Source organism: Candoia aspera, chromosome 12, assembly GCF_035149785.1.
Source record: "Candoia aspera isolate rCanAsp1 chromosome 12, rCanAsp1.hap2, whole genome shotgun sequence".
Classification (NCBI taxonomy): Eukaryota; Metazoa; Chordata; class Lepidosauria; order Squamata; family Boidae; genus Candoia; species Candoia aspera.
In genome coordinates, this window is record NC_086164.1 from 2,380,761 (window position 1) to 2,407,132 (window position 26,372).

At 43.7% G+C, this 26,372-nt stretch overlaps 1 protein-coding gene across 1 annotated transcript; it reads left to right on the plus strand.

The window, feature by feature from the left end:
- Window positions 1-345: 345 nt before the first annotated feature.
- Window positions 346-24,547, plus strand: LOC134504551 (transmembrane 9 superfamily member 2-like). Its single transcript, XM_063313816.1, has 17 exons — window positions 346-685; window positions 2,601-2,668; window positions 2,807-2,900; window positions 3,676-3,803; window positions 4,018-4,147; window positions 5,047-5,174; window positions 8,093-8,204; window positions 9,954-10,033; window positions 11,936-12,044; window positions 14,255-14,387; window positions 15,514-15,633; window positions 16,675-16,732; window positions 18,871-19,030; window positions 19,782-19,933; window positions 21,232-21,343; window positions 22,507-22,678; window positions 23,954-24,547. The coding sequence occupies exons 1-17, from the start codon at window positions 527-529 to the stop codon at window positions 24,019-24,021; spliced, it is 1,983 nt and encodes a 660-aa protein (XP_063169886.1). The 5' UTR covers window positions 346-526; the 3' UTR covers window positions 24,022-24,547.
- The last annotated feature ends 1,825 nt before the right edge of the window (window positions 24,548-26,372 follow it).

Sequence of the window (26,372 nt, forward strand, 5' to 3'; positions counted from 1 at the left end):
TCGGAAGCGACTACACGAATAAACAACAGGCTGCTCAGAGTCACTGAGATGGGCAGCTATGTACATTCACCAAATGAATAAATTAAATAAAAAAAGAGTTGAGCCATCCGTGCCTTGATGCACCGGGAGCTGACTGAGGCTGGTTCACTCCCACCCTGATGCAGGGTGCGGTTTGCTGCTTTGATGGCTCGGTCCGCCCAGCTGCCGGGCGCGGAGGGCTAGCAGAGGAAAACTGCCCGTGGCCAACATGGCGCCGCCAACGCCGCCGCGCGAAAGCCGGCCTGCCGAGCCTGAACGGCCCCTTAGGCTGCCCTGACCCAAGATGGCGGCGCCGCGTCCGGGTCACGTGGGAGGCTGAGGCGAGCGCTCCACCCAGGCCTGCCCGCGCTTCCTCAGTGCGAGGCCGCCGCCGCCGCTGCAGGTCCTGCCAGGCGATTGTGACGCCGCCGCCGCCGCCGCCGCGCTTGGAGCCCTTCGACCCGCAGAGCCCGCCGCTGCCGAGCGGAGAGAGCCAGGAAGCGCTACGATGGGGAGGCCGCGGCCGCGCCGCCTGTCCGTCCCGCTGGCGCTGCTTCTGGTGCTGGGAGGCCCGGCAGGCCTCGGCGCCGCCTTCTACCTGCCCGGCTTGGCGCCCGTCAGCTTCTGCGAGCCCGCGGAGGCCGAGCTGGGCCGCGCCGGCTGCTCGGTGGGTCGCGGGGGGGGAGGGGGCGCCCTCCCGAGGAGCCCGGACTACACCTCCCAGCACCCCCTGCGCGGCCGGGCCCTGGCAGTTGTCGCCCCACGGGAAGGGCCGCCTGGCTGGGGAAGCGGGGGGAGGGTGGGGGGTCTGTGTTTGCGCGACACGCTTCCTCGAGGGAGAGCACGTGTTTTCCTGAGTTCACACGATCCCCCACCCAGCAATCCAGGGATATCTTGAATGGGGGGCGGATTCAGGAAGGTCTAAGTAGGCTGGGCTGGCGTGTGGGGATGGCTGGTCGTTGACCCAAAAACGTTTGCTGACCCCCCCCCCATCAGTTTGCGGGTTACACGTGAGAAATCAGAGGGACTCTCCTGCCCGATGGGACTCCTGTTTGAAACCTGAATCCTGCTTAAATGGATGGAGGCCGTTTAAGGTCCTGATCCCCCCCCCCCCCCCGCCACCTTCTGTTTACTAGTCAGAGGAGCTGGGAGGATGGTGATAAGGAGTGGGTAAAAGCAAGGCTTCCTTAATGGCAGCCGATGGATTTAGGGTGAAAAGTAGGGGGGAAAGGCCTAATGGTGAGAGAGGTTTGCTGTGATGGAGAGGAATGGGGAAGGGCCAGCAGAAGATCCCTCTATCCGGGCGTGCTTTAATTTGAGTTCTTGCCCTGAGACGGGGTTGGACTTAATGATCCCCAGCACCCCCTTGCAATGTTTGTTTGTTTATCTGAAGGACGTATATGGCTGCCCAGCTCGCACAAATGTGGCTCAGTACAGCGCCCAGCCATAGATCCAACCCCATGAAAGCAACCGAAATCACAACAACAGAACGCACAATGCACAAGGTGCACTGACATACATTGCACCTTGCAGGACGAGCTCATTAGGGTTCTGTGATACCCATCTTCTAACGTAATCTGTATTTTCTCAGAATATGAGTAGAGCTCAGGAACAAGGAATGGTGATATAATAGTCACACAGGAACAATCTGAGTGAATAGATGAACTGTGCAATGGGTGGGAGAGGATAGCTGTTCCTTCTTTCTCTCTGGGGATATTTCCTGCTTCCTAGTTCCTGGTCTGCTGGATGAGAGATGGTATGCTAAGTGGCTAGAAAGCACTCAGGTTTTTTGACACATGAGCCTACAGGTATTCCTGGCTACATTTCAATGATTTTTCAAATTGTCCTACAGCTGCGAACAGCTAAGCAGACACAGGCAACTCTGCATATGTTTGATTAGTATAATGTGTGCCCTGTTTTATGGTTCTTTCTAAACAGGACAGAACCATAAGCCACTAACCATGACTGAATTTGCTTAGCTGCTTCCAATAGGCCACTGCACTGTTCACAATTGAGTCAGAATTCTGTAGAATGTGGTTTATTGTACCTTCCTTACATGGCCACCATCTCTTGGACATAGTTAGCTGTAAACAGAAATATGAAAAATAACTCAATAGGGTTACTTTAAGAGGTGCCTGGCTATAAGAGCACCATTGAAGGGTGCTTCGTAATGTTAGGAATATGGATATTTTTTGAGGGGGTACATGTCTGCTAGCAAATCATATGAGTGTAGAACTAAACATTTCCGAGCTGTGGTATAAATGTTTTGGCCTTGCCTGTATTTGAGACTGTATTTACAATTAGACAACATTTGTAAAAAGAGTTTTAAAGTACTTAGAAGCAGCATTTAACAATAGTGGTTGAAAAGGATTAGAATGTATCTTCTGGGTTTTAAAATTACTGCTGCAAAGGACAGTTTCCAAATTCTGATCAGTGAAGTCTGTAAAATGCTTCAAATCCCTTTTTCATAACGAGTGAGAGAGAGTTAGAATTCTTCTGTGTTGTTCTTTGTACAGAAGAAAACTTAGTTCAGCGTATTGCGTTCGGTACAAACCATTCACACGGTGTCTCTTTTCTTCTAGCCCAAAATTGAGCTGTTTGTAAACAGGCTGGACTCGGTTGAATCCGTTCTACCGTATGAGTACGATGCGTAAGTACCCCTCGCATCTAGAAAGGTGCTGGGCTGGGGATGGCTTTCGTAGTGCTTGGATTACAGTGCGAAGAGATGAAAGGTTGTACTCCTCGCTGTTCTAATGGTAAGATTAAACTTATCTTTGTTCTTGCACAGTTTTGATTTTTGCAAAGATCAAACAGAAGAAAGGCCTTCAGAAAACCTTGGACAAGTTCTGTTTGGCGAGAGAATAGCGTCTTCACCCTACAAGGTGATCAAAGACTTCCAGATGCTTTTGAGAAGTTTGTTTCGGGTTGCGAACCCGGGTGGGTTCTTCCTCTTTCTGTCATCTGCTTGCTCCTGCTTGACAAAGGCTTCGTGGCAATCAGCTGGGGGCACAGACCTCGAGTTGCTGCTTGGAGGATGTGCCTGTGCACTCTTGTGTTTTGCAGGGCATAAAGGGCGATTTAGAAATTGTAGGCAGCCCATTTGCTTTCTGGATAAAGCTGGCTATTGGTCAGCTGAAGAGGATTCCCAGGGCACGCTAGAAAGAAGATACAATTATTGTAGAATCACTGTTGCCCCTGCTGTGTGAGTTTCCCAAGGGCTTATGTCTGGCTGCTGGTGCTGGAAATAGAGCACTGATCTAGCTGATATGCTTGTGGGGCAGAGGGGAAATGGTAATGGTGTTTTATTTCTTGGCCTCCGTATTTCCAATCTTTGGCTGATTTGTCAGTTGATTTTATGAGGACAAGAGGCTTGTCTGCTGTCCGTCTCCCGGATAATGGCATATTGTCTGCTAGTACCCTTCTATGTAATGTATTTTGAGTGTCAGAAAGAGAGAAAGAAAAAGGAATAAAGTAATGGGACACTAATCAGAAAAGGAAGTAATAGGAAATTTTTAAATGAGGAGGTACAAAATGACCGTCTTTAACCTCCGGCTGGATGAAATGATTATTTCAAAAACATGGTCTTGAATGAATGCCAGCTGAATCATTTTAATAGTATGGATCAAAACATTTAGATCTCTCTTGTTTTTATGCCAGTTTATATTTAAAAAAGATGAAGAGTGCAAGAAAGTGTGCATGAAATCTTACGACCCACAGAAGCCAGAAGACAATAATAAACTGGATTTTTTGAAGAAGGGAATGCAATTGAATTATCAGCATCACTGGTGAGTAGAATATGTTCTCTAAAATCACTGATCTGTGTAGGGAAGAATAAGTGTTGTCCAGCCATGTGCTAAAGATAGAAAAAATCATGGAAAAAGCACTGCTGGTCTTCTTATCAGAGTGTAAATAAGTGCAAATTTCTGAAGTATATTTTAAAAGCAGATAAACTCCATACTAATTTAAATATAGAATGATCTGAACATTTTTCTTGTTCAGGATTATAGATAACATGCCTGTGACTTGGTGTTACGATGTAGAAGAAGGCCTTAAATACTGTAATCCTGGATTTCCAGTTGGGTGTTTTATTGCATCAGATGGCCGGATAAAAGATTTCTGCATAATGAGTGTAAGTGATCAAAGGCACATTTCTCCAAGTTTATTTGAAGAGCAATCAGAAATGGTACAGACTGTGGGTTTGCGCATCACATTAAAGCATAATGTTGTTTGCTGGGTTCTGGCTTAGAATATTAAGTAATCCCAGCAAATTCTAGTTTATTCAGTAACTCCGATGACCCTGCTTTTATTACGGAGTTGTTGACTATGAACTCCTCAGCAAACTGGTCTCCATTTTGGACTGTACTAACTGGACAAGCATTCCCTAGGTCAGCGTTTCTCAACCTTGGCCATTTTAAGACGTGGACTTCAACTCCCAGAATTCCGGGAGTTGGCTGGAGAATTCCGGGAGTTGACATCCACATGTCTTAAAATGGCCAAGGTTGAGAAATGCAGCCTGAGGTAGTATTCATTTCAGAAAGCAAATAACCATTCCGTGCTGGGCATCTTGGAAATGTTGTGGGGCAGTTCTTCACCCCAAAATGTATATTCTGAAATGCAGATTTTACAATAGGATGTTTACCAATAGCATGAGGAGGGAGGAAGTGTTCAAAAAATGGATTGGGGTATGGATTTTTATTCAGTTTTTCCATGCTGATGTATGCACGAATGAGCTGTGGAAAGCTTATATGAACCCCAAACAGTCTGCTCTGTCCCTGTCTGGTTGATCCAAATCATAAAGTTAGGGGTCTTTGTTCTCTGGGAATGTGCTCCGTCTGGGAAACCGGTTGGAAAGTTATGTAATCCTTACTGTTTGTATGTCAGCATACTTTCCGTGGATCTTGGTTAATTTCTTCGTTTTGTAACACAGATCTGGAATTACTAACAGCATTGGCCAAGTGTCTGTTGCTATATCCCCCCTCCCCCCCATGCAGTTTTGGGAGTGTTTAATGGTATCTTAATATCTTTCAGTCTGAGTTCAACAAGAAGAACACTTTCTACCTCTTCAATCACGTAGACATTACAATCACATACCACAGTGGAAAAGATGAGAGCTGGCCCGGAGCTCGGCTAGTCGCAGCTCGGCTGGAACCCAGGAGGTAACTCTTCACTTGCTAATTGTAGCAGGTATCACTTTGGGGGCAGTAAATACATGCAGTACTTCATTTTGGTTCTCTGGCATAATTAATTGGAGTGCTAACAGCACCTTTGAATACCACTTGGAAGTTTCCGGTGGTCTAAAATGTCGCAGGCTGGTGGTTGGTGCTCTTCTTCGCCACAAGCAAATTGCCGCAGGGCTTTGGACCCTGCACTGCTTTGCGTTGGCTTCCATATGCAATTGAGAGTGGTGGCTTTAATCTCTAAAGCCCGCTATGGGTTGGTATCTGCAGGACCATATTCTCCAGCTGGTTTTGACTGCCAGGTTCAGATGTCCTGGGAGAAACTGCTGGTGTTCCTCAGCTATTGTGAAGTGAGGGAAGCTGAAACTCAGATATGCTCTGTTTAGGGATAGCAACAGAAATTACTTTGTTGGCCTTCTGGAAAAACAATTGTTTTGGTGGGGTTTATAGTGACTGAGATTATGCTGGTTGATGATCGAGGGTTCTTTCTGTTCTATATTGGTATTTTATTTTATGACTTTTTGTATTTTTACTGTGGGTGCTTCATAGCATGATCAGTTATTTATTTGATTTGATTTGATGCCACGTAACTCTAGAATGACTCTTCTCGGCTCCTATTACTATGAACAGAAAAACAATTTAATAGGGACAATATAAATGCAACGTTAAAAAAAGGAAAGGGAAGAACAAGATGGCAATCTTGTATACCCTTGTCTGTGTTGTGAACTGCCAAGTGTCTGGTGGATTGCAGTGGGCACAAATTGTTTTTGTTTGTTTATTCTTATTCAGTGTGTGGTTCAAAGGATGTCCTGGATTTTATCCCTGACACTGAGAATTCAAGAAGGATCTCCTTTAATAAACATAGAATGGTTTATATGTGAAGCTGACTTACTGTATATTGGCTGAGTTTATCTCCCATGCTACCCTTGGTTGAGTGAACAAGCCACAATTCTGGGCTCTCAGAGCATGCTAAGCCAAAATCCAACAGGTCAGCTTTATAAAATGATGATGGTGTCAGCCTAACCTAGAAAGTAAGCATCCTTTCTATTAAAATTGGGTTATGGTCGGCGCATATAACATAGTTGCTGCGCGAGCTGCACTGGGTGCCAGTTTGCTTCTGGGTCCAATTCAAGGTGTTGGTTATCACCTTTAAAGCCCTCCATGGCACGGGGCTAGGTTACCTGAGGGACCGCCTCTTCCCCATCACATCAGCCCGTCCCACCCGATCGTGCAGAGAGGGCGTGCTGCAGACCCCGTCTGTAAGAGAACTCTGTCTGGTGGGGTCCAGGAAGCGGGCCTTCTCTGCAGTGGCCCCCGCCCTTTGGAACATCTTGCCCCTGGAGGTGAGGCAGGCCCCATTGCTCCTGACCTTTAGGAAGGCCCTGAAGACTTGGCTCTGCCGTCTTGCTTGGGGCGGGAAGGTGGGTAGCCATTCTTGGGGGTGGCTTGCGCCTTAGAGCCCCTCCCACCAGATTGGCATCTTAGAGCCACTTGGATTTTATATTTATCTACATTGTATTTTATATTGGTAAATTGTTTATTTTATTGGATTTTAATGTTTACTGTTGTGGTTTAAATTTTATTGTAAACCACCCAGGGTCCCTCTTGGAGGAGATGGGCGGTAACAAAATTTGAATAATAAATAAATAAAATAATGGCAAAATAATCCATTAATGCCTTAGCGGGATGAAGAAAATTCAGAAGGGACGAACACTTTCTTAGCACTTTCTTAAAATCTGGCAGTGATGAGGGCCAATTTCTGTCCGCTGGCAACCCACCAGAGGTGTGATCCATGGCAGGCAGGGCATTTTTGCTGCTGACTGATTGAAGGCCTTGAAAGGTGGCAAGTGAAAATGGCCAGCGTTACTGACCTTGACCAGCGACCCCTGAAGTACTGGTAATACAGAGATCACGATTTGGTTGATTTATTTGTTTGGTCAATTCATCTAGCTGCCCCTGCGAGAACAAGTCAGGCAGTGCGCAATTACCATTTGTGCGTGATTGTGTACTCCACAAGAGGGCGGAGCGGGCACAGTTAAACCCTTTGAATTGCTTTCAATTTGCTGATCCACCCATCTCTCATTCATTCGTTTGGTGAAGAAGCAGAACATCGCACTGATGTTTTGTTCTCACGTTTTTATCAACTACTCTTTTTTTTCCCCCAAGACAAAATATTCCGGAGTCCGAAGACCCTGCAAGAGAATAGTCTGAGATGACTGAAAATCGGGGGGGGGGGGGATGCCCATAGTTGCGATTGCTCCAATCTTTTTTTTTTTTTGGTGGGCCTGAATTGCTTGAGTAGAATTCTGTTTTATAATGGAGAGGGAAGATGATGTGTTGTTATTTTAATAGAGCTGGTTGTCGAGCTTGACTTCCACCCAAAGCTTTCATAGAGTTGTGGCCGTGTGTTATCGATGGCTGAGTTACTGGGCTAATCAGAGCTATGCCTGAAGTACGTGACCACAAAATGGTCTGAGTATTTTCCAACGCTTCATTCGCTAGGATTATTCTGTGTAAATATATTGCAAGATACTTCTTACTCTATTTCTTGCCTGTTTGAACTGTGTATTTTCCTCCTCTGTAATAGAAGAAGATTCTCAGGGCTGGTCTAGTATATTGATCACTTAAAATAAAACATAATGTATAAAACGCAGGTCCATGATTTTTCCATTAGTGTTCGTAAAACTGGGAATTGAGGATGTGTTTTGGCTTAACGATATGATGATGGAGAATTCATTAGCTGCCAAACTCCAGAGGACTCTGTATATTGCACGAGTGTCATATGAAGTGGTCCTGAATCTTAAATAGGGTTTACGATTTTTAAAATTTTGAACAAATTTGAAGGAAGGTCTCTAGATTGTTCTATAGATGTAATATGTATATATTTATCTTTGCAGTTACAAGCATACAGATATAAACAATTTATCCTGTAAGGGTCCCCCTATGGAAATTCCTGCAGAATTTAGTAACAAACTGGATGTGATCTATTCATACTCTGTGAAATTTGAAGTAAGTATAACTTGTATATGCACAACCACAATCACTTTAATGATTCAGATTTTCAGATTTTGATGGTTCGTGAACAGATAGCATGTACTGAACTTCACAATAAGCTTCTTTATTATATATATATAATAACCATATTATCAAAAGGCACACTCTATGGAGATAATCCACATTTTTCCAAATATATTTTCCATAATTGGGTTATGTGCTATGAAGTGCATAATCCTTCCAGTGCCTTTGCACATAAGAATTGAGTCTTCCTTCTCGCTAGTTTGCCATTACACAACTTCTTGAAATTTTAAACCACACATTTTCCAAGGAACTGCCCATAATATGTGAGCACCAAGCCAACACTGAGGGGATTTTTTAATAGAGATCAAAAAGTTTTTTGCAATAAGCTGCTGATAAACTGCAAGCTGTTCTTTTTCAGAAGCAATATGTTTCCATTGTTCATAGATTTACTGACCTTAATTAGGAAGAGGGGTAGACTTGCCTCTGCTTTAATTTCAGTGAAAGCTTGCTGTTGATGTAAAGTGGCTGATTGATTGATAGCTTTTTGGAGAATCTGCCAGAGCGCAAACACTTCCAGAGTGAGCTGAATACCTGGATTTCCATATCCTATCCCATTCTGGTGGTATTCTCGCGACAGCTTAAGACATTAGCTGATTCTGCCTAGATTGCAGAACAGGCATCGTATTCTAATCACTTCCCAGTTGACTTGAATCCGTAACCTTGTTACATCAGTTATTATTCCATGGAATCATGAATGGATGAGCTACCATTTTAAAGTAATGTAATGAAATGGCTGAACATCTTTTCTCTTACGATGTGTTAATCCTGTTAGGACTAGTTGTTTTTTTGGAAGATAGATAATCACTCTGAACCAGTTGTGATTTGCACACTGGCTTCTACTTGCACACTGGTTTCTATATGCCTAGGTTTTGTGAGCTTGGAGGATCCAGTTTTTCGGGGCACGGCAGTCCAGGGCTTGGATGGAGAGCCTCTAAATTGTGGCGGCTGCTGGTTTCAAATAATAGACTGAACGCAAACAGCTTTTGCACGATTGTTTTTATTGAAACGGGATGTCATGAGTACTGATGGCGAGCAGGAGGGGGCCTCTATCCAGGGGGGAAAACGCATGCGTAGTACTGAGGAATTAAGCAGCCATTCAAAGAGACACAGATCAGACCCACCTTGACTTTGGGGTTTATCTGTCTGGGTTTTTCCCACGCTTCTTCAGTTTGTTAGGATTCTGTCTTATGTAGCAGTAATAAACGCTAGAGACCTACTCCTCGCCTCAGCATGATTCCTGACTGTTAGGACACGGTGGGTGTGTATCCTGGTATTGCTGGAAGGAGAGCAACTTGAGATCCAAGGGCGGTGTGGGATCCCAAATCCAATTTTTTATGACTGTTCCTCAAATCCTGTAGTTGCCAAAACCCAGCAACAGGGTTTCTCAACATTACGAGACAGGGAACACTCAGAAAGTCCTAAAATAAGCTTAATATAATTTTTTTTAATGCGAGGAAAAACATCCCCTCTCCAAAACATTGTGTAGTTGTATAACCATGTATGTACACATCCTGTTTGTCCTGATGTGCTGTGGAAAACGGCATCGTGTTCCATTTGGGTCACAAAAGCAGAGACGACGCGACATTCGAAGTCTTGCAGTCGCGAGAATGAAGGTTGTGGCAAGGTCTGTTCTTTGGGAAGCGACATCTTTGATTTAGCTCCAGTTTCTTCCCCATGCAGGAAAACAACAATATTAAATGGGCTTCAAGGTGGGACTATATCCTGGAATCCATGCCTCACACCAACATTCAGTGGTTTAGGTAAGAACGGCAACTTCTGAAATAAACGGCTTGGCTTGGAATTGGGAAGAGCTCAATCCGCGTACATTTATTTGAGGAACTCTTGTGCCAAAAGATACCTTTCAGGCCAGTGGACTTCCTTGTTTTCTTTTGTGAAACCTTAGCACAATTGTCTCTCTTGGGAGCAGCTCTGACTATTCGGTTTCACTCAAGAATGTCCCTTTTGAAGAAAATGTATTTGCTTTTATCGTTGGTTTTTCTGAGATTTTCTGAGATGTTAACAGTTGACCAGCATTCTTTAAAAAAAAAAATAATGCTGTCACATGACTTGCATAGGAATGTTATCTCTTTGTTAAGGAAGAAATACAACAGATATGGAAAAAAGGAGGGTCCTCTTGCCTGCCTTTATTCTGTGCAAAATAAAAATGTACAGAATGATTCAGATGGGCTGCAAGTCCTTAAAAATGTTAGAATAGTATTGGCAGATTTGGGACTAAAATCGATTCATCGAAAAATTGCATTTCAGTTTATTGGACTCCCCAAAGAATGTATTGGAAAGGATGGATATCAGATTTTCTTTTTTTTTTTTAAATAGTATTTCAGTGTATATAAGCAGGTTCATGGGGAAATGTCTGATCATTAAAGGTGTTAATGGGATGCTGAATTACATCCCCAAATTCTGAAATCTGATGGTCAGTGAGGCATTATGGTTGTACCAGGCCTGGATGTAGCAAAAATAATTACATTGAAAACTTGTAAAAAGTTATATTATTCCAGACATTAAGGATTAACTTCTGGATATGTGTAATTTATCTGTTCTGGAAAAGGCAATATTTTCAACTAATCAAAGAATGAAGCAATTTAATCATCTTTGGTATAGATTTTATGATATCTTACAATAATATAGTGGTATTAGGTAATTTCTTTCTATAATTTTTGTATTTGATGATGATATAGTATTATAAGGTATCTTTTGTAAACCACTGATACCTACATGTACGTTAGATGTTTGGTATTGCAATTTGTTACATTCTGTTAGGGTCTTTAAAAGTTTTTTAGGGGACCATTTTATTTTATTTTATTTTATTTTATTTGGTTTGGTTTGGTTTGGTTTGGTTTAATTTTAATTTTGTTGTTCATTACTGTTTTTAGCATTATATGACTCTTTTTTATTGGTTAGCTTTTGTATTCTGGCATTCTGTTTTTTGCAATCTTATTGTAAACCACTCAGAGTCCCTCTTCAGGAGGAGATGGGTGGTAGTATAAATTTGAGAAATTAATTAATCTTCTAAACAAATAAGAATAAAGATTATTTTTAAAAAACAAACAGACATTACTATCAAGATTTGGCAGTCTATCTGACAAACCATGTTTTGCAGATGGCCACTAAACTGGATTTGGAGCTGTGGTTTGAAAACCATAATTAGGGCAATTGGTAGCTTGTTGTTAATATCCAAACACTAGTTTGGAAAGCTGCTTGGCTCTTGAAGACCATTATGTGGGATATCATCTATGAAAGGTGGGAGAGGAGGGAAACCATACAGAATACTTGTTTTTGAAACCAAATCATTTGTAGTCTACGCTATGACTTCTTCAAGCCCTGTTCGGCATTATGTCATCCATGGAAGACACTGATAAGCTATTAATTAGCATTACTCTCAAAATTGAAAGACATAGACCTAAGGGTTTCATACTGTATTTTATTCATTGGACCCATCGTGCCTTTCAGCCAAGGTGTGCTGATTCCACCCTGAAAATCATGGGCCTGGTAGTTTTTTTCAACATGAAAAAATATTATCCTCTGATTCTCTCTGATAGTTTTATGACTAGTCAGTCTTGAGCATTTAGTTCTCCTTGTAGTCTTTAAAATGGTGTGCAGTGCCTGGAACTGGTTTGAAATCTGTTTTCCCCCTTAATCTGCAGCATAATGAATTCCCTTGTGATTGTCCTTTTCTTATCCGGGATGGTGGCCATGATTCTTCTAAGGACTCTTCATAAAGATATTGCAAGATACAACAAAATGGATTCTTCAGTGAGTAAGCCAAAACTCTTTTAAGCTCTCAAAGGGAATTGACCTGCAAAAATACATGGGTGGATGGGATTAGAAAATTGACAACCTTTATGGATGTTGGAGGCTAGTACAGCAGCCTCCGTCAATGGAAAATTTGGGTTCTTGTAAAGCTAATGAACCAAGAGAAGACAGAGAATGCTTGACCCACCTACAGCAGTTTTTTGCATGTTCCTTCAGATCTCTGGCTCATGCTTTGACACTAAACCATGGTTTGCCTATGAATAAAGACCAGCTGGTTGGGTTTACTGCACGCAGTGCGTAAAATCTGTACAGTGTTTCTAGAGCTGATACTTTGCTTGGTGAATTTTTTCTTTTTCTTTTCATTTGCTTGACTGTTTGCTAGAAGCCCTAGGTGGTCTGCTTGTGAAAACAGTTTCTGCGGCTGTCTTAGTGAAGAACTGTTAAAACTGAAACCAAATAGTCCATATTTACTTAACTAATTAAAATGAAAGTCTGCAAAAAGTTGCTTTTCCATCAGTTGTCATTTAGCGGTAATGAGTAGGCTTGTAGAAATCCCGCTTCCCTAAATTGAGGAGTGCCTTGCTTCATATGAAAGAAATCAAAGGCTCAGCTGTAGTATATAATTTGATTTCTTTACCCCCAACCAAGCACTGCCACATTTCCAGTGCGGACATATGGGACAAGAGCATAGCTGTCAAATTTCTAGGAAAAACGGAAGAGTTTTTACTCTTTTCTCTTTCCATATGGGGGTTTTAATTTATCCAACTGTCTTTGTATCCCCCTCAGTGTCACTAACCTCCTAAATCTCATACATTGGGGAATATCAGGCATGAGTTCTTGCTGTTGCGACCAAAAAAACAAAACAAAAAACCTTCAAATCCACTTCCAGGGTGGTTTTCATTATCCTATCAATGTAGTAGGTTTAGATTTCATCCCTGAACAGAAGATTGAATTTGATAACCAATATCTTTCCCAGCTTGTAGAAAAACGTCTCCTGAATGTCTCCTTTATTTTCTTTTTTGAAAATTAGAATTTCTAGAATTGATGGATATTGTTCCTTGTTGAGACCAGTTTACAGATGGGCCAATGGCTTTGGAAAGTAGAACTGTCACCTTAGTGAAGAGCTGTCATCTAATTAAGGAGGTCTTAGCCAACCAGATTAAAACCCACAACAGCTTTTTGGGGTAGGGTGGGGTAGGGTGGGGAACAAACCATTGTATTTTTGTATTTCCCAGTTTTTTATATATGCAGCAAGTGCCAACTTTGGAAAGATGTTCTCTTTCTGTATGGGACTGAATGTAGAATTCTTTTTAGTCTGTGATTGTTGCCTGCCCTTTTTACAATTACCACTGCTTTCTTTAAAAAGCTGGCTGACTTGAAAAACACCTGGATTGATTACCTGAGTTTCATAAATGTGCACGCTTGTAGATGTTGGAATACAGTAAAGATTTGTGCAGGTGGCTGTTCATGACAGAAACAGGTATATCCCGGCATTAAAAAAAAAACGTAGGGGCTGACATGTCAGGTCTCTCCTTACTGTATTGTTTATGTTCACATGAGCAGTTAAAGCTTGCCATGAAAATGCTTTGGTGAAATCCCGCTTCTGCGGGGGATGAGAGAAAAAAACAGTTTGGAAGAATCAAACTGCATCAAGGTCAAGGAGAGTTGCCTGGGGAGGAAAGCATTAAACAGCAAAACCCTAGCAGGGTCAGGGTTAGTCCGGGGAAAGCTGTATGGGCTGGGTGGTATTTAGCATTTCAGCTTGAAATTGGGTTTTATATTTAGCCAATGGGTTATTCTATTGGTTTTAATGTGGGGAGAAAGCAGGAGAATACCTGATGAGGCTCGCAGGTGCATTTCCAGATTTGAATTGATTTTGATAATAAAGACAAAGGGAGATAAACGTGTCAGATGCCGGTGCTGTAGTTACATTAAACAGTCTCTTGTATAATATCCACAAACAGTGTGGCACTCAGGCGAAGTATGCTCATGTTTGTTTCTTGTTCTCAATATAAGTGATTCTTAATAAATCTGCATCTTCTGTCCCCTCTCCAGCTCGCCATTGGGGAGTTGTAAAATTGGCGTGTAACGATGCCGATGAAATTAGGAACAAACCCCCAAAGATAATCAGGCGGGGAAAGTGACTTCCACGCCTGGTGTGTACTAATTCCCTGTTGCGTGATGCTTGTCTAATAAAGATGTTCTTACAGGAGGATGCCCAGGAGGAGTTTGGGTGGAAGCTGGTCCACGGAGACGTGTTCAGGCCGCCCAGGAAAGGCATGCTGCTGTCTGTCTTCTTAGGCCAAGGGACGCAGATTTTTATCATGACGTTTATTACTTTGTGTAAGTGCCGCTTGATTGATTAAAGCAGCAGGTTTTTTTTGCAATGCCAGCAATGTATGTGGGGTGTTTCCCAGCGGATGGAAAAAGGCTGATCCAGCCCCCTGGAGAAGGATTGGCAGAAGGGTGCCAGTTGGGCATCTGGGCATCTGCCACCCCCCGATAGAGTGAGCCAAATAATAACAAATCATTGCAAAGTTGGTTGCTGAATCTTGTGAGAGCTTGGCAATCTTTTTCAACAGCTTGGAGTGAAATTCTCAGCTTCTTGGGGAGGGGGTCGGGAAAGATTGTTGTGGGTCAGTGGGGGGAAGGCAGACTCCGAGATGAGGAACGGTCGCTGATCCCGGCCCCAAAAGGCAGTGCTGGAGAAGCGGTGGCCTTCCCCATGCCGCTGGGCCACGGGTTCCAGCAGCCCCAGCCAAAACAGCCAGCGTTAAGGGAAGGAGGAGTGGTACATCAGCAACATCTGGAGGGCCGGTGCAAGTTCCTGCTTCTGATTTAGCGTTTGACCACGGGGAGGAAGGGGAACATGGAGGCCATCGTGACATGGGCTATTGACAGCATCATGATAACGTAAGAAGACTATTATTAGCATCGCGGCTGTTTTGCTTGGGAAGGGCGACTGAAACAAGATTACAGTGGCCGGACCGTCATTGCTCAGAACGGCTCGGACAAGTTTCTGAGGCCAGCCTCGTCTTTCTCCCTGCGTGCGCTGTCGCTTCAGCATTTCCTTCTCACAGCGCCAGTGCCCTTCTTCCAATTTCAGCTGAAATGGGGAATGGCTTCCTAGCAGGAACAAAGTGCAGGCTTTTTGTCTACATTTATGCTAGACAAACCAGACTGGTCGAGAACCTGGCAAGGGGAGGCCCCACTTTTTCAGGCATGGGACCAGGAAGCTCTGAGGTCCGTATGTGCGGAGATGGGCTTGGTGGAACGATGGCTTCTGGGACGGGCTGGGAGGGACGTCTTGAACCACTCAAGCATGTTTGCCGACCCGCGCAGTCGACTTGAAGCAGGAAGGAGACCTGGGGTCTGAGCCACTTGCTTTGTTCCTTTGTAAGGAAAAGGATGCCTGGACAATGTGGAGTCTCATTTCCCCCCAACACTTCCTTGTTTGTCTTTCTGTTAGTTCTTGCCTGCCTTGGGTTCCTTTCACCAGCCAACCGAGGGGCGTTGATGACCTGTGCAGTGGTGCTTTGGGTTTTACTGGGGACCCCAGCGGGCTACGTGTCTGCCCGAATGTACAAAAGTGAGTATGCTGTGTGTTTCGGCAGGAATGGCAACAGCTGTATAAGAGGTGGAGAACTGTGGGAGGTGGAGTCGTTCTAAATCCTTGCTTGTGCTTCCTAGAAGTCCTTGGCCAAATTTCTATAGCAGTGTTTCTCAACCTTGGCCGCTTTAAGATGTGTGGACTTCAACTCCCAGAATTCCCCAGCCAGCAATGCTGGCTGGGGAATTCTGGGAGCTGAAGTCCTCACATCTTAAAGCGGCCGAGGTTGAGGAACACTGGGGAATTCTGGGAGCTGAAGTCCTCACATCTTAAAGCGGCCAAGGTTGAGGAACACTGGGGAATTCTGGGAGCTGAAGTCCTCACATCTTAAAGCGGCCAAGGTTGAGGAACACTGGGGAATTCTGGGAGCTGAAGTCCTCACATCTTAAAGCGGCCGAGGTTGAGGAACACTGGGGAATTCTGGGAGCTGAAGTCCTCACATCTTAAAGCGGCCGAGGTTGAGGAACACTGGGGAATTCTGGGAGCTGAAGTCCTCACATCTTAAAGCAGCCGAGGTTGAGGAACACTGGGGAATTCTGGGAGCTGAAGTCCTCACATCTTAAAGCGGCCAAGGTTGAGGAACACTGGGGAATTCTGGGAGCTGAAGTCCTCACATCTTAAAGCGGCCAAGGTTGAGGAACACTGGGGAATTCTGGGAGCTGAAGTCCTCACATCTTAAAGCGGCCAAGGTTGAGGAACACTGCTCTATAGGATGTCTCTCTACTGTCTTTGCAGCATGGCAGTTGTGGTGATCTTTCACAGGGTTAATGAGGAAGGAGGCCGGACTCACTCCACAAGATCTGGAAAATAGTTGTCTTTGCAATAATTTTGTTCTCCTTTTTCAGGTTGCTTTTAAAATCCGAGAGGCTTAAAAAGCTTCCAGTGAGGTGGCACAGAGAGATAAAGCGGCAACAAGGTTTAAAAACCTTGCCGGTGTTAGACTAATCAAAACTGGTTTTAATTTTCCAGTGATTATAAAGGCTGAACGTAGTAACTGGTGTTACTTCTTTTGTTTCTTAGCATTTAGAGGTGAAAAATGGAAGACAAATGTGTTGCTGACGGCTCTCTTCTGCCCTGGGTTAGTAACCATGTTCCGTTTTTGATAAATAGAAGTTTGTTGTCCGTAGTTTTGTCCTTGAAAATTGGTTAATGTGCAAAAAGGCTTGTGTTATTTAACACAGTTAACCAACGGTTATCAAATAAAGTTGGTTGCACGTGGGCCTTCTTGACTTCAGAATGCTGAAGTTGCTGCAAGATGAATTATTGTCTGTGCATCTACTGTTTCTTTTTCTCATTCTTTAAAAAATATGTTTAATTTCGTAGAAATCTAACGTGTTGTCCTCTTGGTTTGCTCAGTATGAAAGCGGTATTTTTTTTTACAGCTAATACAAATGATTGCTGGCAAAAATGCACATCAATTTACAATGTTATATCCAGGATAATGATGATTTTAGGTATTGGCGAGACACACATTGTCAGTTATGGTTTCTTTAAGCAGCTTTTATTCAAGAAGCCATAACTGGTTGGGTTCCTGATTTGCAGTAAGCCATAACCTGTGGCATATAAACCACATTGACTGGCTTCACGAAGCATATGAAGCAAAAACGGAGCAAACCATATGATGTTTTCTTGCAGCATTGTAGCTTTTAAGTAAGTTAAGACTGTACAGGCTCCCCTAATCTCATTCCCAGAACTTAAAGTACCTGATCAAGTCCACTTTTTGAAGGTAATTCTTAAGTAGGACATTCAAGCTGTTTTGATTCAAAATTCAGGAAAAGAAGCCTCAGCAGAGAGTGTTCCTGGATAGATTAGAATTAGACAATGGGGGGGGGGTGGCAGCAGGGAAGAGAATGCAAATAGCCCCCAGTCTCATGCTGATACCCACGTCCCAGCTAGAGATCTACTTCCTGATGCCAGTTGAGTGGCAGAATGCCACGCCGATAACTTAAATTCTAAAATGTAAATTCCATTTAATAAAAGCAGAACAATTGCCTAGATGATGTGTGTGTTTGTGGAAAGGGGGACCGCAAAATAAGAACAGATGTCTCAATTAGGCTATGCCAGTTTAAGAGATTTGCATAATGCCCCAAACAGCCTGAGGCCATTTCATACTCGGTGGATTGATTTTGATAATTTGTGGATGGGCAAGATGTCTCTCCCTTTTCCTCCTTCAGACGCATAAAGCAGAGCTCTGACATCCTAAAGTGCCATCGTCCACAAGGGTAATCAGTTTATGGGGTGTGGAGGTTGATGGGACGTTGGTGCACTCGTTGACCTTCCCGTCGTTTTCGGCTGAAAGAGTATCTCCCTCTCAGGCTTAATTGAATTGGCTGCCTCTTTGCTTTTCAGCGCAGTTTTGCTGGCGAAGGAGCCTGCTCCTGAGCAAGCCATCAGTTTGGCTGTAAAAATAGTCCCGTAATGAGTCCCAGGCTACTGAGCTTTCATTGGCCCTCCCTGGCGCTGCCTAGTGTGCAGCTGACGCCCCGTCTGCTCTCTGGAAGGTGGTGCTTTCTGCTTCCAGGCGAGGTTCGTGGCTGTGAAGCTGCAGGTCTGCTGGAAAGGGAAAAAACGCAAACGTGCTGCTTTTTGAGAATAGGGGAAAGCAGCCTCTCTCACAGCAGACTTTGAGGCGTAACATTAGTTGGGAAGAAGAAACCGATTTTTAGAAAGGTGGCTTCGGAGCAGGAATGTAGCATTTGTGGGCCTGTTGAAGCCATAATTAAAAAAAAATAGAATTGGGCTGATGGGATGGTTCCACAGATAGTGAAAGAAACAGTGAGATGTGGGCAGTATTTATTTCCTTCCAGACTTACTCTCATCGCTGATAGTTAACAATATGTTGTTAATAACGTAGCATATAAAATGGTACTATGTGATGCAGGGATGCACAGACACAGATGGATTGGATAGTAACTACTCATGGTTGTAATCTCATAGTAACTGGCATGAGTGCTTCCCAAAGTCAGATAAATAAAAGGTTGGCTATTTACAGCCCAGTGAAACATTATTTTTGGATAGAATAAGCCATTCTGTGTGCAGAATGGATGTAGGCAGTTGGAGTAGGGGATGGTGTTCACCATGGTGGGTACATGGACTGTTTTGTCTGGCCTGAGAATTCCCTGGATTCTACCAAGACGCCCCTGAGCTGAACCCCAACAAACTGGGAACCCTGGGTTGACCCCGGCCCTACTTGGGTGCCTTCTTCTGCTCCCGCAGAATCGTCTTTGCCGACTTCTTCATTATGAACCTGATCCTCTGGGTGAAGGGATCTTCAGCCGCTATTCCTTTTGGAACGCTGGTTGCGATCCTGGCCATGTGGTTTGGAATATCTGTCCCGCTGACCTTTATTGGTGCCTATTTTGGATTCAAGGAGAAGGTAAGTGAGAAATAAAACAAGCTATTTTACTCTTTAACCCCCCCCCCCCCCCCGTATTCTGTGAGAACATTTGTCCTTTTTCAGAATTCAGATTAGCCACTGATTTGAGTCCAGAGAATGTTGGGGGAGGGACGGTACTGGGGCTGCTCTTTGCACAGTCAAGGGCTACATAACACAACCATGTCTTGAGGTGGGGGGGGGGATTGTGCTACAGCATCCATCCCCAGCCTGGAGCCCTCCAGGTTTTGAGTGCCACCAGGGCCCCAGGTTGGGAAGGCCGTGCTACAGAAGAGACAGATAGCCATAAAAGAAGTCAGACCCTGAATTCTGGCGAGTTAGCAAAAGATCTTGCAAACGGCTCTTAAAAATAGGGGCTTGGATTTCATGTGGGCTGGTGGATATTATGCAAAGAGCATTTTTCTTCTACTTTTGGAATAGCTCTTTCTGTGCTGGGCTGGAACAGTTTATTTGCAATTCTTAGCAGATCAGTAATTTATACTTTTTTTTTTTGCAGGGTTGTTTTTTTTTTTGTCCCATTTCCCCACAGGGTTGCTTTTGTGTTTACTTATGTATAGTTTTCTAGAATTTCCTAATATGGCACCGTTTAGACGGGCTAGATTTCCACTTGCAACCCATACGCACGCACGTACACACACAATCACACACGAAGAATATTATCATTGCAGTACATTCAGAGGGTGTCAGCTTGGGAAAGCCTGGTCTAATTAACTGCATGAATTAACTTTCTTAGCCCATTGAGCACCCAGTGCGTACGAACCAGATTCCTCGCCAGATCCCAGAACAATCCTTTTTCACCAAGCCTCTGCCGGGGATCATCATGGGAGGCATCCTGCCCTTTGGGTGCATCTTTATCCAGCTCTTCTTTATCCTGAACAGCATTTGGTGAGTATCTCCCCTTTCTGCGCTCGGAATCTGCCATCCCCAGCTGGCGTGACTAGTGCTCAGATACGGTGGCCATTACCGTCCACCAGCAGGGTCATAAAGTTCTCAGCTTTTGCATTAAGTTCTCCTACGTAAATCAAAAACAGTTATCTGTAGCAGCGGTGATGTGCTCATTCTCTGCATGATTCCCTGCTGGATTTTGCATGCTTTCCTTGATCTGCTTGCCAGGTTTTCTCATTTCTCCTTTACAGTTTCATGCATGTTCTTAAAGCAGTGAGCCTGTTTCCATGTGCTTCAGCTTTAGTTAGTTGATTGGGTTCCTCTCAGTACCAAACTTTAAAAGGTTACTAGACAACCCGTGACCCGCTGGGTCATTGTTTCAGAGATATTTCCTTACCAGATTCCTCAGTGCCTTCAACGGTGGCAGAATCTCTAATGTACTGCCTTCACTGGAAAAGTTCTTAAAAATTCAGGGAGATAATCAGAGATGTATCTGCCTTGAAAATCGTCCATGTCATTCCTATTGAACTGTATAGTTCAGTCAGACATCAGGAGTTGACCACAGGAAAAGTTTTATGCCATTTTGTATTATGTCATTAAATGTTTTATGGTCATTTTTATGTCATAAAATGTTTTACAACATTTGCCAAATTTCAATTCCACGTGTGTCATGGGTCCTGGATTTTGGATGCATTCTGTAGGTTAGCCCGTTTGAGGTACCTTGGTTCAAAAATTGTTGCCCTGTGACTCACCGTTTCGCCCAGTTAAAGGTCACAAACTACAGACAGACACAAGCGTTTTGGTAGCGTACAGATTTATTTATGCCGCTGCCACTGCTGCTAGGAAAAGGACCTGATACCAAGAGCAGAGAGGTGGCCAGCTTCCTTTCCCTGGATGTGGTCAAGCAAAGGTCATCTGTCAGGATGCCAAACTCTGTGGCTTCAGTGGCCCTTCTCCCCTCTAGGATTCTGGGGACGTAACTTCTTCCGTCTGGTGGTCCAAGCACAGAACAGTGACCCATTCGGGAGCAAAGGACAGATGTGCAAGTTATTGGGGCAAGTGATGGAGAATCAGCCGAGTTAAGAAGGTGAAGATCAAAGAGGATGGATTCACAAAATCACACACTAACCTGGTGATCTCCTGGCTGCCCCCTGTCTGGAGAGCAAAACCCTTCTTTCCGTCATTCTGCCACCCACGATCCCCGCTAGGCCTTCTTTGTGTATTGAATCTGCATGCTTGAGAAGGAGGATGGATTGGGATATGGGCTGACCCAGGTGCCTTTTTTGTTTCCATCTCAGGTCTCACCAAATGTACTACATGTTTGGCTTCTTGTTCTTAGTCTTCATCATTCTCCTGATCACCTGTTCAGAGGCCACTGTCCTGCTTTGTTACTTTCACCTGTGTGCTGAGGTAAGCAGGTGAATCGGCTGGGGATCCAGACGAGCGTCTTGTTAGGCCAGACCAGTTTTGTTCACTAATTTTGGAGGCCTTCTGTGCGAAGTTGCATAGGACATATTCGTGAGTGTCATGGCTCCCTGTTGAGAGAGGCTTGCCCCGTGGAAGAAAAAGCTGGTGACATGTCTGCAAAGGCAGGAGTCCCTTCCACATAATAAGCATCTTGGGGATCCGCAAAGAGGGGCAATAAAGGAAGATACTTGCTCGGGGTGGCAAAAGGCCGAGGAAAGAAAAACTGGAGTATCTTCCTATTTGCTCTTGCCAACCTGAGAGCCTGTGACAGTTTTCAGTGCCCAAGTGGCCTTCTTGGCGTACCGTCATTAAAAATGCATCTGCCAACCAGATGGGACATAAAAAGCGGGGCTTGCCCCCTACTTGCATTTCCCATGATGGTGTTTGAGGTTTTTATGCCCAGCTAAACAACCCCGTTAGAGTGTGGAGCCAACATAGTCCCGGAGAACCAGTCTTAGCAGCTTAGAGAGGGAATTAAACAGTGCCAAGTATGGTTGCTTCTGTCCATGTCTGCTTTCGCAGAAGGAAAAAGAGAATGCAAGGGTTTTAGGGCAGTGTTTCTCAACCTGGGCAACTTTAAGAAGTCTGGGCTTCAACTCCCAGAATTCCCCAGCCAGCCATGGCTGGCTTGGGAATTCTGGGAGTTGAAGCCCACACATCTTAAAGTTGCCCAGGTTGAGAAACACTTGCCCAGGAAGTATACAGTGATTAATTTGGAAAGCAGAAGGATTAATTGATCAGAGGCTGGGTGAATTATATAGTGCTGACCCTATGGCCAATGTTTCCACAGATATATGGAGACCTGTAAGAGAGGCCGCAAAGCGGGTTAGGATTTCTGGGGACAGATTCCGCAGACATTCTGTGAATTGTTCTCCGGACGTATCTGGAGGACCTCAAGTTGCTGCACGAGGCTCTAAATAATTGGCTTCACCTTCTGAGCCCTCATTTTGCATCAGACTCCTGCGGGTGGACTTTGGAATTCTTACTAAAAACAACAGAATCCTCTCTTCTGCCCCCCCACCCCGCCCTAACAGGAGGGATTTTCCTGTCCTGTACATATTATATATTTGCTGTTTGTCCTTCAGCTTCTCTTGTTGTCTTCCTAGGATTATCACTGGTGGTGGAGATCATTCCTGACAAGCAGCTTCACAGCCGTTTATCTCTTCATCTACGCCATTCATTATTTCTTCTCAAAACTCCAGATCACTGGTGTTGCTAGCACCATCTTGTACTTTGGGTATACTATGATCATGGTGTTGATTTTCTTCCTTTTCACGGGTGAGTCCATTCTGAAATTTCCAACCCGTGCTCGAAAATCTCCTGCGTTACGGAGACCCGTTAAGAACAAGAGTTTGCTCTGTCGCGTATAATATTTAACCAATTAATATTTTTAATTTGTATTGCTTTCTTTGAATACACCCAAGGAAACAAAACCCACTTTGAAAACATTTTTAAATGGCTTTAAATCTGCCCTCAGATGTCTTTCCAGACTAGCTGTAATTAGAGAAGTGGCTTCTGTAAATATGTTCCTTAGAAATGAGGCTTTCTCTTTGTTCAGGCCAATCCCTAGATGGCACTGCTATTTACATCCTCAGGATAACTTGTGAGATCCCTGTGTAATGCCTTGGGGCATATCTTCCTCTGATTAATGTTCTACTGAATAATCATTTCCCCCAGACTGCAGGGGAAGAATTAGGTGCTTAACCAAGCTCCGGTTTTCTACTGTTCCTTAAATAGAAAACATCTGGGAAAGTCAGTAATTCATCCATTCCGTTCCCTTGCCTTTGAGAAACAATACCAGCCAGAATTACAGAGAGTCGTATAAACAGTTTCCTTTCACGAAGTTCTGTATTGCTCCAAACATTTCATTGAAGGATCGCTTGGTTTGTGGTAATTCTGCAGCAGGATTTTGATCCTTGAGCACGATGGCAACCTTTTAAAACTGTATGTTGTTCTCAGCCTGAAGTAGAATAGGCATGAGAACTTCCAGTTTAGAATTACTCAGAGACGTGCTCTCTAGATGCTTCCTGACTCAGTTCCCACCAGTGTCTAAAATCTGGGCTGTGGAGACAATATGTTCATGCCTGAATATATAGCAGAAACCACAATTGATTCTGGCTTTTTGTGACCATGCCGCGACTGATGATGGAAATGGCAGGAGGGTAAAGGAACTTGGGCCAAGAGAGGTTGGAATTATCTCCATTCTGAACTACTCTCCTTCCTTTGGCAAAATATGTCCGTTGTTAATTGAATGGTTTTTATTGTTTGATTGGAAATGTTAGCCAGTTGGGTAGGGTGGGTGGGGAATTCTGGGAATTGAAGTCCACACCTCTTAAAGTTGCCAAGTTTGAGAAACACTGGTTTAAATCCAACTGCACTTTGTGTTTGCATTATCTTGTGCATTCAGGCTAAGAACAAAGCTTTCACTGCCAATTTTTGAAAAAGAATCCAGAGGCAAACTAGTTGTCTTTGTCCTCCACATGGGCGCAGTACAGTTGAAGACGTAACCCTCTCAATGTCTCTCTTTCTAAAAGATTTATTCTTGTTTTGCAGGAACGATTGGGTTCTTTGCCTGCTTCTGGTTTGTTAGTAAGATTTACAGCGTTGTGAAAGTAGACTGAAGAATCTACTCTGGTCTTGCTTTTGAACATGCTTCTTGAGTTGCTGGATACACACGCATTAACCATGTACAAAAGACAAAAGCATTTCATCTTAAGATAGTTAAGATATCCAGAGCTTCTATCTTGGCACCAAAAGGCAGGTTTTAAATGGAATGGATGTACGTAATGTGGACACTTTTGAAAAACTTGACTTGCTTTTTCCAAACGCCCCATCCAGAGATTTTTGTTGGTTTGCTTGAAAGAGCAAAACTGATTTAATAACAAAGCATATGCATTATGTTCAACGCTCTGTTCCCCCCGTGGAAAATTCTTTATAAACGTTTGTTTTTACATGGTTAAGTGATTATTCTGTCACAGAAGAGGGCTGTCCGGGAAAAAGTGACTTTTAAAACTGAATTTGGATCTCCTTTGCAGTCGGTTGTCCCCTGATGCAAAAGTACAACCATTAAATGTTTAGTGCAGATTTCTGAGGGGTGGGGAAAAAACCCAACCCTTCCTTTGTTTTAAATAAAACTACACAATTCCATCAGGCTGACGTGCATCTGTTTCATCCATTGATGATTGATACTGTCTAATTAAAGACATGAAAAAATGGTCTTTCACTGACTCGGGCAGCGGGTATACCTATCCCATTTTGGCTGTGCTGATTAGCTATCGTGCTGAGCATCCCTTCCTTTCAGAAACATGCAGCTCTTCCAAACTCAAGGTGATTCCTTGGCTCTAACAGCAAGTTGCAAGTTGAATTAAAGACAAACTTGTGTTCTCCTTGCCATCAAATGCTTGTCCAGCCTGTGCTACTTACAGCTCTGTTCCTTTCTCCCGGGGGTTTCATTCACCCAGCTGGAGGGTTGCTGCTGGGGGCAAGAGGGAGACCACTCTTTTGTGTGCCCAGTGACGCTTCTGCATTTAATTTTAGTCGCGAATTTGCTTCCCCATCTCCAGGTGAAGAAGTGAGTTTTGGGTTTTTTTAAATAGTTCTCAATAGGAGAAGCATGCTGAGCACAAACCTTATTCCCAACTCATGGTGCATGCTGGGTTGCAGATGGTCAGCCTTGCGCGAGGGGCTTTTGCTGCTATTGTACTCGGCAGACTTGGGTGGCTGTTTTTCTGATGCTGGACGGACGGACAATGCAAGCTGCGTGTAGCGCACTGAATGCAGTGATGCACCGCTGGGATCTCTAGGCATTCTCTTTCAACGCGAAGCCTTATTTTTACCATTTTATTAAAAGAATGATGAAAATTGCCTCGTTTTGAGTTCATCTTAAGCAGCATTGATGCTAAAGTTTTCAGAACCATGAATTTGCAGTTTTTTTCCCTCCCAGAAAACAGCATCAGAAACCTGCTCAGTTTAGGCAAGAATCTAATCTAATAATAGATGATATTCTGTGTAAATTTAAGAATGGTACATTTGCAACGGTAAGAGCATAGTGGATTAGCAGAAGTTTCTCGGGTCTTTCCTCAATATTGCCAACTGAATTCTTGCGGAAAATCCCATCTACCGGTTTTTTTTCATAGCAGAACTGGTTTTAAAGGGTGGCATTACAATAATACAAAGCTTTAATGACTGGAACAGCCACATATCATCTTGCTGTTTATGAAAGGAGGGAGAGACCTTGAGGTTGTGATGGTAAGCTCATGGTTTTTACTGTGACCCAGAAAGAGAACATCAGATATGGAATTATTTGGTTAATAAATAAAATAGTAATTGTTGTACGGTTACTTGGTGCAAGCTGTTCAGGAATATGCCAATCTATCGCATCTCTTAAAAGTGTAATATGGGGCTTGGAAAGATACATAGAATATAACTGCTTAACCTCTTAGCCTGACAGAAGAAGATGAAAAACGAGATCCATGTCTTGTCTTGAGACACATCTTGGTTTTTTGAATAAGTCACAGTTGGTTTGATTCATGCATTACCAACCACAATTCAAAATGTCTGGGGCACTTGTTGTTTGGCAAAAGGATAATGGTTTACAAAATTATGAATCCTGGTTTTGTGGTTTATTCACTAAGGGAGGGCCAAACTAATTATAGCCATACACGATGAATGGGTAGAATGTGTGGCGGGATTTCTGCAATGAGCCCTCTGCGGCTGCCAAAATCTGGAGGGCCTTCAGGGACTGACTATTTGCCATTGGTGTTTTTTTTTTCTATAACTACTTGTTATTTATTTTGTTACAGAATTTGGTATTGCATTGTTTTGGGGGTTCAGTTAATTGTAATATAGATGTTTTATATGGTTGCTGTTGTAAACTGCTGGGAATTTGGAAGGACGAGGCAGTGTACAAATTTGATGATGATGTCATGGTCATCTACGGAATTTGGTGCCACAAAACAAGAGCTGTTGATTG